The 12229-nt window shown below is 41.2% G+C and overlaps 1 protein-coding gene across 7 annotated transcripts in view; it reads left to right on the top strand.

The window, feature by feature from the left end:
• The window catches only part of ENOX1 (ecto-NOX disulfide-thiol exchanger 1), a 374541-nt gene that overhangs the window by 335862 nt on the left and 26450 nt on the right, over positions 1 to 12229 (top strand). For all 7 annotated transcript variants that reach the window (XM_075741790.1, XM_075741793.1, XM_075741792.1 and 4 more), the window contains one exon: positions 10249 to 10356. In XM_075741790.1, coding sequence (XP_075597905.1) covers positions 10249 to 10356 — 108 coding nt within the window. The remainder of the gene's footprint in view (positions 1 to 10248; positions 10357 to 12229) is intronic.

Here is a 12229-nt window from a genome sequence, read left to right as displayed (position 1 = left end):
TCCCTTCCAACCCAAACCATTCTATGATTCTATCATTCTTTTTGTCTAAGTGAGACGGCATAAGGGTCATCTCTCAGCTTTTTAAGGAAGATCATATACCTCTAATGTATAGTAACCATTCTGAGTAGAAAAGGCAAAGGTAGCTAGTGTTGGCCTCACTGTACTGGCTTTGAAATGAATTGTGTTTCTACCATTCCCTGCCACTGGAGCTGAGCTAGTCTATTTTCCAATGTCCTCACTGAGCTAGCAGAATTTTTTTTCTACAAGCAAAGACGGCATTGCTCAGGTATTTCCTGTCCTATATGAAAAGTATTTTTTTCTCATACAATTAATAGAAGAACTGATTATTCCCATGGCCCGCTCTTTTTCAGTGGAGCAGGGAGGAAAAGCGTGTTTCTGTCCAGGAGGTTTCAACAGCTAGTAGGATAGGGCATCATGATATTTTTTTTCCACATCACTCTTCTAACCAATCTACTACCTATTAAATTCCAATAAACCTCAGCTGGCATTTAGGTCTGCAGCTCTAAGATCCTTCACAGATGTTGTTAACTGTCACAGCCATTCCTTTTCCTCACATACAAACTTTCTGAAATGTTAAAAGTCACAGACACAGATGCTGTTGTCTGAAAATTGCTGAATCTGGTGCCATGTGAGTGCCGTGACCATTATAACAACTATTTACCTTTAAATATACAGGTTCTAGTAGCAGTTTATCACTGAAATTAACATCATTCTTGAATAGATGGAGCATGTTATGGCTGTATTTATTAAAATAGCCTAAATGGAGAGGAGATTTGTGGTCTTTTTTTATCCACCTACCTTTTGCTCACCAAACATCTATTCAGCATATAACCCACCCAATGTGCTTACACACAATTATAAACTGATTCTTCTCCAAATGCAGTATTAAAGAGAAAAGTAAATAAGAGATAAAAGACATTACCCCTTGTATTTGTGTTTTACCTGCTGAATAAACAGAACAGAATAATTAAGGTGGAAATGTTTTTTATTACTACTCTTGCAATATGAATTCAAGTTAGATCTTTCTGTTTTCCTATAAAAGTGGCACTGGAGTAGTAATTGTGATGTTGATCAAAACTGATAAATGTATAGGGAATGGATACAAAACAAGTGTGAGGGACTGGACCCAATGTCCAGATGTTCACTTCCAGGCCTGTCTCTTCTCGCACCCTATGGTTGATATTTGGAAACTGGTTAAGAAATATGTCTGCTTCCAGGACAGAGAAATAAGTATTCTCTTTGTTCCCTTGTGCTTTTCAGGGCTCTGTACAGTACTGTCCATGTTCAAACTTCCAGAAAATACTTACTCTTTCTGATTATATTAAAAAAAGAGCAGCTGGCAATTAAGTGCCAATTATTTACCAGATCTCAGACAAGCCAAATGGGTTCTCCTCTGTGTTTAACAACCTTTCCTTACTGACAGCAGTGTTTAGTTTCCCACTTCTGCCACTACCACTTCAACAATATTAGGGGAAGTGTAAATAAGGGCCCACAGATGCTTTAAGCACCATATTCTCAATAGCTGTTCTAGTGGTAAGATGGTGGAGGGTAGCATCTTTTTGCTTACTACCACTAGAAAAGCTAAAGATTGGCAGCAAGAATAAACACTTTGGAGGGAAATAATCGGGTGCACACACTTTTTTTAAAATATGAAAGAAATCAACTAGTATCTTCATTAACATGCTTGTGTAGTCTTCTTGTGGTGAAGGACAGATCTTATAAGTTTTATGGTCTAGTGATCTTACATGAATTCTTTAAAAGATCCTAAATTCTAGTGTTGGTTTGGTGATTACATAGTTTCCAAATGCATTTGAAGCTTTCGTTACTAGTAACTGTGTTTCAATAGGAATAACGCTGACTAAATTGATTCTCTTCCCTAGTGTCATTCTTCTCGTAATCAAAATGTGTCAGGTCTTTTTATTCTCCTTTAAAATTAATAAAATATAGGAAATTTTGGTTTGTTGAGAAAGAACGTGCTATATCATGCTCATATGCAGAAGGAAGAGATGGGATCATACAGTTGAAGTGCCATTGCCTGGTGAGAGGGTTTCCACAATGGACAGGTACAGGTGAAAGGTTGGAGAAGAGGAGGTTGGTATGAATGGGTGATCATGTCTTCCTTGGACTGTGCATTGAACCAGGTGCCAAGTGGTTCCCTTGTAGGACAGATATGAGGGCAGAGGGAATGTGACGCTCATTTAGGATCAGCCCTCTTCCTTTGCTCAGGATCAGAGCAAACGGTAAGCCCACCTGCCCGCTCACCTATTGCCAGTCAAGGGCTAAGTAGCATGCTACTCACCTCATTTCGCGAAGGTACGAGGGAGTTTTATTGATAAGGTATAATGGGCTTCAGTCACACTTCTCCCCTCCACAGAGCACCGTCAAAATCAAAGACCTTGTGCAATCTGCTCTTAAAGTCAGATCCCAGAGAAGGATACTTGATGCTTGCACTAAGTATCTATTAGTAAATTGAGAGAATTTCACTTTTGAGAGGAGGGATTGATTCTGTAAGGTCCCTAAGGACTTGAGTCTTTTCCTCATTTGCTGCAACAGTCCATAGCTGACCTAAGAGAATTTTTCTTTCTTGCCTGGAGTAAGAGATATGCTTAGAAATTGCTTAACAAAGGAAAGCTGTAGAACTGGCTCTTAAGCTATTCATTGCACTGTCCATGTTCTCTTTTCATCTGTTATCCAACCCCAAACACTGCCTCTTGTAGTTGGTGTGGCTGAATTACTATGGCTCATAGAAACAAAATAAATTGCAATCTAATTATCCGATATCTATTAGGTATTTTTTAGAATCATACAGTAAGTCAGAAGAGATATCCGGAGGTCATATACACCATCCCTCTGCTCAAAGCAGGGTCAGCTCTGGACTCGTCTCAGTTTTGCTCAGGGCCTTGTCTAGTTATGTTCTCTGTACCTCCAAGGATGGAGTCCACAGCTTCTCTGAGCCCTTGTTCAAGTGGTTGGCCACCCTCACTGTGGAATATTTTCCTTATATATAATAGAAATATTCCTTGATGAGTATGTGTCTCTTCATCCTCACTCCTTACCCAAGAAGGGCCTGACTCCATCTTCTCTATAACTTCCTTTTACGTAGTTGCAGTGCATCCATCTGTCTGTTTTCTCTTTTGGCGTATCTCTTGGGTTTGGTCCTGCCTGCTCCTACTCTGAGTGCTATAAAGCTGTAGGACCTCTGCAGTCAGCCTAATAGCAGTGGGAGGGGAGCATGGTAAACATCTCCCTAAGGAAGCAGCTAGACTGAGTTCTTTGGTAGTGCCACCATATACACTCACCCATCAGGGGTGTGCCCAGCTCCCCAGCCCCCTCTGAGGTGGTTAACCTGTGGAGCTAGCATGTTCAGCATGGTCTTTGCCTCTGGCCAGAGAGCCAGGAAAACCCACTTCGCAGGTGGATGCCCAACAAGCAGGAGCTGCGCTGTTGATCCACGTGCAGCTCTTCACCAGCCCAGGGTGGTCAGGGCTTGGATTCTTTTGTCATTGGAAACCCCATGATCCATCCAAACAATGCCATTCCTATAGTTCCTACGACACAGGCAGTCCCCGAGAGGTAGGAGGGGTGAGAAACATAGTACTATTACACTGTGTTTCTTTTTATTCCCTTAAAAAAATCCACAATCATGCTCTTTATTTTAATAATGCCTTGTCATACATTAGGATGGCTTGTATGTTGCCCTTACTGCTGCAACATGGCTAACTTCCTTGAGGGCTCATTTCTAAAGCTTCTTTGACTTGTCTTTCACATTCTCCTGTTTCCTTGGTGATTTGTCTGGCCTCATCAGCGTCTTGTTACTAATGCATATTTGCTCAGCTGGGAAGTCACTTTCTCATTATTCAAGCCTGCCATGTGCTGGCCATTTGTGATATGAAATCATGTCTGTCTTACAAAAAGAGAAAAACAGTCCATGGAAGTACTGGAAGAGGGATTTGTATTTTTATTTTGCAATTGCTTGTGTACCTGAGATTTCATTTTGATTCATTATTTCTTTTCCTTGTACCTAAGGAGGATTCTAAAAAGAAATATTTCCTGTCCTTCCCCTCTGTATTTGTGAACAGCTTCTAAGAATTTTGAAACACTTACTTTCCTTGCTGATTTTTGTCCTTTTCCATTTGGCAAACTCTAACTTCTTTCACCTTCTATAAAATAAAGTAAGAAAAGACACAGAATCACGGGGCGGGGGGGTGGGGGTAGAGAATAAAACCTCAGAAATTGCTAGGGTGGATGCTTTAATTTTTAGGTGAACTCTGCAATCAGAGTTTTTCAATGCCTGTGATTTCATACTTTTTAGATCTCTAGGGTAGTTTAGGGGAAAGGGCTGCACTTTTACACAAGCAAGAACTGCTTCCCTGGGTTACTGTTTAGTGTGCAAGCCTTGGTTTCATCGGCACTGAAGAAGGCAGCCTTGGTTGGGATACAGCCTACCTATTTGAGGCACATAAGTTTTGCCTTCATTTTAGGTACCTAGTGAATCAGATCTCCCCGTTTCTCCTATATAGGGATATATTCCCTATAGGTGGTAAGTGGAGAGTAGCATGCTGCCCCCAAACATTGTATGGATAGGAGAATTCAGTTTGCCTGAGCTCACAAGGTGTCTAAGACAGCCATTTGACTGAGTTGGCTCAGTTAGGCTGTGTAAGACCATCCCTCTTTGACTGATACTCTCATTTCAGAAGAGTTTGCCACAGCTCTTTTCTGGAGACTCCGCAGCTACTCCAGAAATGGGAGGGAGAGTCTGTGCCTCCTTCCTGTGGCTGAGCAGGTTGGGTTTGTTGAGACTGCTTGCACAACCTGTGATCAAAGTCAGTGCTCCCACCTCAGGGGTGTTCTTTCGTCTACTCTTCTTTACTTCCCTTTCTTAAAGGTCTTTGCAACCTTTTCGTACTTCGTTTCAAGCAGCTGTAGAGAAAACCATCACCAAAATAGCAGGGGCAGGACCATTCAGCAGTATAACTGCTAAACTTGTGGCAAATGCTGGTTTTCCTTTTTCATTATTCTGTCAGCCTTACAGGATCTTAAGTACAGCCTCAGGCCCTGTGGTCTCTTCCGATCTGCCTCCCTTTTCCTAGCATGCTAAAAGTTGATGGTTTAATGCTGGAAACCATGCTTTCCTTCTGAGACCCTTCTCTGTCCTGCAATGTTCGGTGTGTGACCACGTTTCCAGATATGTCCATAATTTATATTTAAATGTACACATGTAACACTGCCTTTTGGGGAGCAGTGAAGAACTGTGGGCAGGGAGGAGGAGAGGAAAGAGAAAGAATATTTCATGGCTGCACAGTGGTACAAAACAGCAAGCTATTACTTTCCCTTTAGGGCTTCTCATATATTTTGAGGCACTGTGTGTTGTTCAGTTGTTAGCATTCTTGGCCACACTGGCACTGCATTGTACACAGTCTGAGTAATTCAGCTGGTTTCAATAATGCCATCTATATTTAATGTTTCAGAAGCTGCGAAGATTGGTTTAAGATGGTAATTTTCTGTCTGCACTTTTGAGATCTACGCAATATGGGCGGTACTGAACTGTCTCTGACAGAGATTCAGCATTGGAGGTGGGAATGTGTGAAAAAAACAAAATAAAACACACGCACCCTTCCCCCCATACAAAGAAATTAGCTACCCGCTTATGTACAGGGAGGATTTGGTCCTCATGAATGAAGGAAGCTTAACACGGGAGAGTGATATTTGACATTTCTATACAGAGCAGCTCCAGAGCTGCCATTGGAAACAAGCAGTCTGACTTGCATTTTCTTGTCTAAAATGCATCGATTGATTTCTGGAGAGACAACCTGTAGGTTAATTCTTTCTCCTTTCCTGTCTCCTCTCTGGAAATGTCAGTAAGAGGATATCAGTGATGTCTACCACTCTGATACTACAGGGCTTCATTTCTTAGGGTCAGCCTGACAGCCATGGTGACAAATGGTTTTGGTTGCATGTAGACCAGCTGAGCTTCCAGACTGGTATGGGTGGACCTCTAGGCTGTGCAAGTGTCTCTCTCCAGGATCCTCAGAGCTGTGATGGGCACCGTGAGATGCTTTTCTGCTTCCTGACACTGGGATTTTGGCTCAGGGAAAAGACCCTTGCATAACTTGCAGGGGACCCTCAGAGACCCAAAGAATTGCATCCTGAGGACCACTGGAAGACAACAGAAGAATGAGCCAGGTATTTCCTGGCTGTGTAACCAAGAAGTCACTCCTTTGCCTGAGGAAACTGGGGAACTGCTGTCTGAATGTCGTGCTGTGCCACGAAGTTGGGGACATTGGGGCTTAAAGGAAGCGGCCAGAGAAGTGAGACAAGATTGAAGGAAGGGACACTTTGATAGCTGTGCTGGCAGTAGCTGTGAGACAAGCCAGTGGGATATAACAGGTGGGAAACAGGGTAGCAAATGATGCATGGGTGGGTGGGCCTGGGGGGAAGGTCTGGCAGAAACGCTGGATGAGATTGTAAATAGGTGGAACAGTATCAGACAGCGCAAACATTAAAACCAAGAGCATTATTTTAATTGATTGTGGTATATACTTGCAAGCAATCTGAAGGGCAGAAGAAATATCTATAGGATCAATTTTTAATAAGCACATTTATGTGAAAAACAAAATAATTTTGAATAATTAAATACCATCATCTTGGCATCATTCATTATAATCTTTATAGAGAGGCTGTCTGATAATAAACAGGCATGACAGCAGTCTCCGTTATGAATCTTGCCTCATTCCTGCCAGTATAAGATCCTCTTCCCATTTGCTTCTAATTTTGCCAAACATCACGTGTTTGTGCTGAAATTTTTCAGGCTGTTCGTCTGTCTTAGGCAGATTTTTTTTTTTTTCAGTCAAAGCTATTTCTTCGTTTTCCAAAGTTAAACTAGAAGGGAAAAATATACTGTTTGGCAGGTATAACTCCTTGTTACAACTTCCTGGCGGCGGCACGAACCACTCAGGAAAAAGAAATCTCGGAACCTGACCCGTGGAAAATCAGCAGGTTCTGCAGCTTTTAGAGATAAATAGGAGGGAGAGAAAAAGAAAGAAGGTTAAACCTCCAGGGGATGGCTACAAGGTTTAAACAATTCTGACATCTCTGGAGGTTGGGATGGGAAGGTCCCAGTTCTGTGAATGAAAAACCTTATGTGTGACTGGGAATATGGTACCTTAGTTACAGATCCTCCGTCTTCCACTCCGAAGCAAATAAGACCCATTTGCTGCCTTTGAAAATATGAGCCTATGCACACCCAGTAAACCTGCAGTAGTTGACAGTTTAACCATTAAGACTGCTGGAAGGTTTTAATCTCATATCAAGTGCTTTGCAGCTCATATTGCAACCAGAACGCACACTCTCTTACCCCAGGGAAACTGACCATGTTGGATGTTTTCCTGGGATTCCTGTTCCTGGCTGGTCCAGAGCCATGTACAAAGATGCAGAGCAGGGAGCATCTCTCTCTCATGCTCTCAGAGAGCATCTTGCACACCACTTCCTCCCATGCTTGGACAATTTGGGAAAAACTGCCTCAAACACAAAACAGAAAGAGTCACGATATAATTAGACTAAATCACAGTGGGAGATCGCAGTGGGAGATGTGAAAACAAAACAGTGGAAGTTTGTGAGCTGATGTGTGGTATGTAGAACTCGGCCATAGAAAAACAGTGTGGAAGGGGTGGGTAGGGGGGGAAGGAGATAACAGTTCTGACAGAAGTATAACAAGTTCCATCCATAATTAGTTTCCCATTTGTAACAGTCATTCAGTAGTGAAAAAGGCTTTCCAGGTGCAGAGATGGACTGAAAACTCACTTGGGATCTTCCAGATGGGAGTTTGTAGTATTCAGAATGATGGGCTCTAGGGTTTCTCCCAGAAGCTGGTGTAAAATCTCTGAACCAGGATGAAGGTGCAGTCTGGATGGTGGTGATGTTTTCCTTGGACACGCATGGCTATTCACTTCCTTCAGAGGCTGTGGAGCAAACAAGATCTCTTGTGAGGCCCTCCTCAGACTCCCTAGTCCTTGTAGCACCACACTGAGACAATGATGATAATCAAATTCCATGCTTCAAAGTTTCAGCTGATTGCCCAGCCATAAAAAGAAGGGCTTCCCATCCCTCTGTAACATAATTGACTAGATGCATTCCTGGCTTTGTGTGAGGATCACTTCATTTTGGCTCCTCCCTTTGAATCATCAGAGGCTGGCCACACTGGTAAGACACAACTGCTCAGAGAAGACTCTGAGATGGGGGACAAAGACTCCTTTCTCTTAAAAACCCTTGTCATGTTCAGGTGTGTGAGGACAAACAGGTTGCAACTGGGAAGGAGAGGACATTCCACCAGACCTTATTAGGTGACACAGCTGCTTACTAAACTCAGATGTCTCAGCTAGTGACCCTTGTAAGGGCTTATGCTATCTTTCTGGTGTCTTGTATGCTCTGCTTCTCTTCTGGGGATTGGAGTTCCTTCTTTCTAAATTGCAGAAATTAATTAGAGCTATCCTGGGTGAAGCTTAATGGTCTGTAATAATAGGAGGTTACATGAGGTGACTAAATGGTCCCTTCTGGGCTAAAAAGTTATGAAACGTCTGGAAAGCTATAACTGTGCTAAGGACCTACATGGGTATGAGTGTGTGACATATGACAGTATACACAAATTCAGTTTATCTTCTGAAAATGTAGGGACTAGTACCCAACAGGCAAGATGAACACAGGCCTGAGGTAGCAATCCATCCCTGGTCAGGAAATGCCAAAGTAGAGCTTCTCATACAAAAGTTGGCTGGGCAAGAGACTCAGTAGAACAGCCTTTGTTATTTCATGTAAAATCTTGAGATCTGAAATGTTATTGTGCTGTGGTAGAGTGAATACACATACCTGAACGTCTCTTGAAGGCTCCCAGGGAGCAGTCCAGGCAGCAAGATCCATCAAAATGCTAACCCAGCTGGACTGTAGAGTGCGTGAGATATAAACAAACATATACCCACATGTATTTTTTACTTCAGTGGCTGAATTAATCCATCATACCAGTGTTCTCTTACAACAGAAATACACTATCAATGACTCCTGAAATATCATCTGTTTCCAAGCAGCTCTGAAAACAATTTTGGCACCATGTCCTTTGATGCCTGGGACTTCCAGTGCAGTGGAACAAGGCCAGGCACTATTTCTAGGTTTGCTATCTGTAGCTTACCAAGATGCTGAATACCTTCAACATTTATTTGAGTCAGAGTTACCAGTCCTAAGCGCAAGCATAAACTAAGCCTTAGGTCCCTAGATACATGGTTAGATCAGTAACACCAGTTAGTAAAGCAATTCCTCATTCAGGTAGTCCTTAAAAAGGAGTGTGCTTACGAACAATATGCTGCCCCAGCAAATCAGAGTTTCCTTTCTTGATCACTAAGAGAAAGCACCATAAACTCCTTTTTAATCTCGTGTTTCTCCTCTTGGTCTTTAGCAGTATCTAACATTCATTGCATCAATACAAAAATATATAATCATTTCAGAATTAATTAAATCTACTGACCTGCTCTTGACAGTCACAATAAAGCTAGGCAGAACCGAAAGCAGCCAAGACCAGGGAATGTGGGATTTTAAAGATGTCCCTACATCACAGAATTATCTTCCTAAAAATAGGTTTTGGTCATAGCTTTTTGTTTTGACAGTTCAGATCAGCAGTATTCCTGGCTGATATATTGATTGCAGGGCATCAGTCTTCCTGATCTAATGAAATATCACTGCACAAGGAAAAAAAAGGAAAGCTTTTGTCTTCTTGGCAACTCATGGTAAAAGCTTTCCAGAATATTGCTTTGCATAGAATGAAAATGGCTGTGGGCCAATGACTAATTATATTAAAGAGCTGTGCTTTTAAATTATTTATGTACCATAGTGTTTACCCTAGTATTATTAAAACCACCGCATATACTTCTACAAATAAGATTTTGGTTCGGATGAATGTGACAGTCGCTCTGTGGGTGATATACTGTACCAGGAGTTTCTACTTTAATGTAACAAATAGCTTAACACACATTAACAGATGCAGTACTCGTGGAGCGCTGCTGCAGAAGGAGATGCAGATGAAAATAATTTACCTCTGGTCCATTTAGACACAGCAGATTATGCAACAATAATAAATGTAGGAGCAGACTGCAAAGCATTGTTTGAAATGAGGATTTATCAAACTGAGGATTTAAACCTGCTTTGGATCCAGACGATGCTAACCAGAAATTCCCTTTGTTTGTGCAGCAATTGCTGAGCATACAGGAAGAATTAAATAACAAAAAATCCGAACTGGAGCAAGCCAAGGAAGAGCAAACACATACACAAGCAATGCTTAAAGTCCTGCAGGAACAGGTGAGTGTTTCTGGCGGGAGAAAAATGCTGGCTTAGGCATGCTAAGGGGGTGGAGGACTCATGGCTTCATCTCCAAAATCCATAGGAGTCTGACCACAGCCTATGCTGTGAGCAAGGCATAACCTTATGTGGCCTGTGTGTCTGCTCTGATTAGCATTTGTGGACACAGCTGAGGCTTACGCAGAGTTTGAGAAAACAGAGAGAAAAGGGATCCTTAGTTTATACTAACCAGTATTGAATTTCATGTCTTAACATTTCCTCTTACGTTATTCTACATAGATGTCAGTGAAGTGTGTTTTCACTCTGAATTAAAAAAAAAAAAAGTGTTGGGAGAGTTAAATACATCTGAAAAGCAAATATATCTGAAACAAACCAGCGCTTTCTTTTAAGACTAGTATTGAAGAAAAAGAGCTCAGCATCTCCAGGGTTATTCATGCAAATAAGACTATACAAAACCCTTTCTCATAATGGCTTAAAAAAAGTAGTTATTAATGCACTTATTTAAGCAGTGAGAAGCAACCCTCTCCAAATCTGATTATCATACCTTCTTTGATACTGTGGTGTTCTATGACACTGAGAAGTGTATTTGACAGTATTGTTTTATAAGCATGTTAAGATGGATAGTTACCCAGCAAAAAGAAAATCTAGTGCTAAACTAAATCTGGAGATGAAACAGTGCATTGTGTGCAAGCACAACATGCACAAATACATGTTGTCTGTATAAAAAACGTGGCTTGAATACACTGAAATCACAAATCCCCACCTGTGCTGCACAGGCACAGTCTCTGCTTTGAGACCATATTTTGATCCTTTCTATATAAACTTTGAGCTAAAGTATTTAGTGACTTAGTTAAGTATTTGCAGTTTAAAGACTGTGGGATCTTGAATTGCTTAGATGGCAGAGATTCAAAATGCTGATGATTCTTATGTTCAAGATTTTTCAGCATGTATGTCTGAATATGTCTGCAGACAGATTTATACATTTAATGTACATACTGGGAAATGTAAATTATGCTTATTTCAGATTTTTTTAATGCTCATTATAAAATCTGTGGCATTGTTCCACAACTAACATTTGCTTTTGAACATATCTTGTGACAAATATATTCTAGAAACTAATAATTTAGATTCTGGAAAGAATAAAGCTTTTATGTTCAGATACATGTTCTTAGCACTTACGGTTAAAAAGATAACCTTCTAAGTGAGAACTGATGCAAGACTGTATTACACAAAACTTCATGAGGAAGAATGGATCTGGTAATGACAGAATCTTCATAAACACAGAATCCAGCAGATTATTGAGTTAATTGCATCTCATTTACATTTTTACATGGCATTCAAGGTATAGCCTTATAAAATACTTTAAAAAAAAAAGAAATAATGAAATTGCATGAAGTTATTTTATATCTTGGTAGCAATTAAATGCTGCAAAAACGTATGGGAAGAACTTACAAGGCTAGGCCCCAGTAGGGACCACCAGGGCAGACTTTTGAATCTCTGCAGACTCCTACTAATTGCGAATCAAATGTGCACTCATGCTAGGCAGACAGGCGAAACAGTAGCTGGAAGAAAGGCAGGATGGATCTGCATTTCTCTTGAGAATTAGCTCTGAAACACGCCTAAGGCCAAGACTGTAAGTAGCCAGGATTCCTAAGGAGTGCTACGCAGCCAGTGTGCTTCTCCAACAACCCTGAACCAGTTCCAAAACTTTCCAGAACTGCAGAAGCCCTAGCAGTAATGACCCCCACTTGCCAAGGCTCACAGCTTTCCTTTAAAAGCACCACAGTTCATCTGTGTGTTTTACCCACAATGGGTATTGAAAATCATCCAGCAGAGTCAAGTAAATATGAACATTTCTTTAAAAAATAAATAG

The sequence above is a fragment of the Balearica regulorum genome, chromosome 1 (assembly GCF_011004875.1).
Source record: "Balearica regulorum gibbericeps isolate bBalReg1 chromosome 1, bBalReg1.pri, whole genome shotgun sequence".
NCBI lineage: Eukaryota > Metazoa > Chordata > Aves > Gruiformes > Gruidae > Balearica > Balearica regulorum.
The sequence above is the reverse complement of the archived record's forward strand: the minus strand, read 5'-3'. Positions and strand labels throughout refer to the sequence as shown.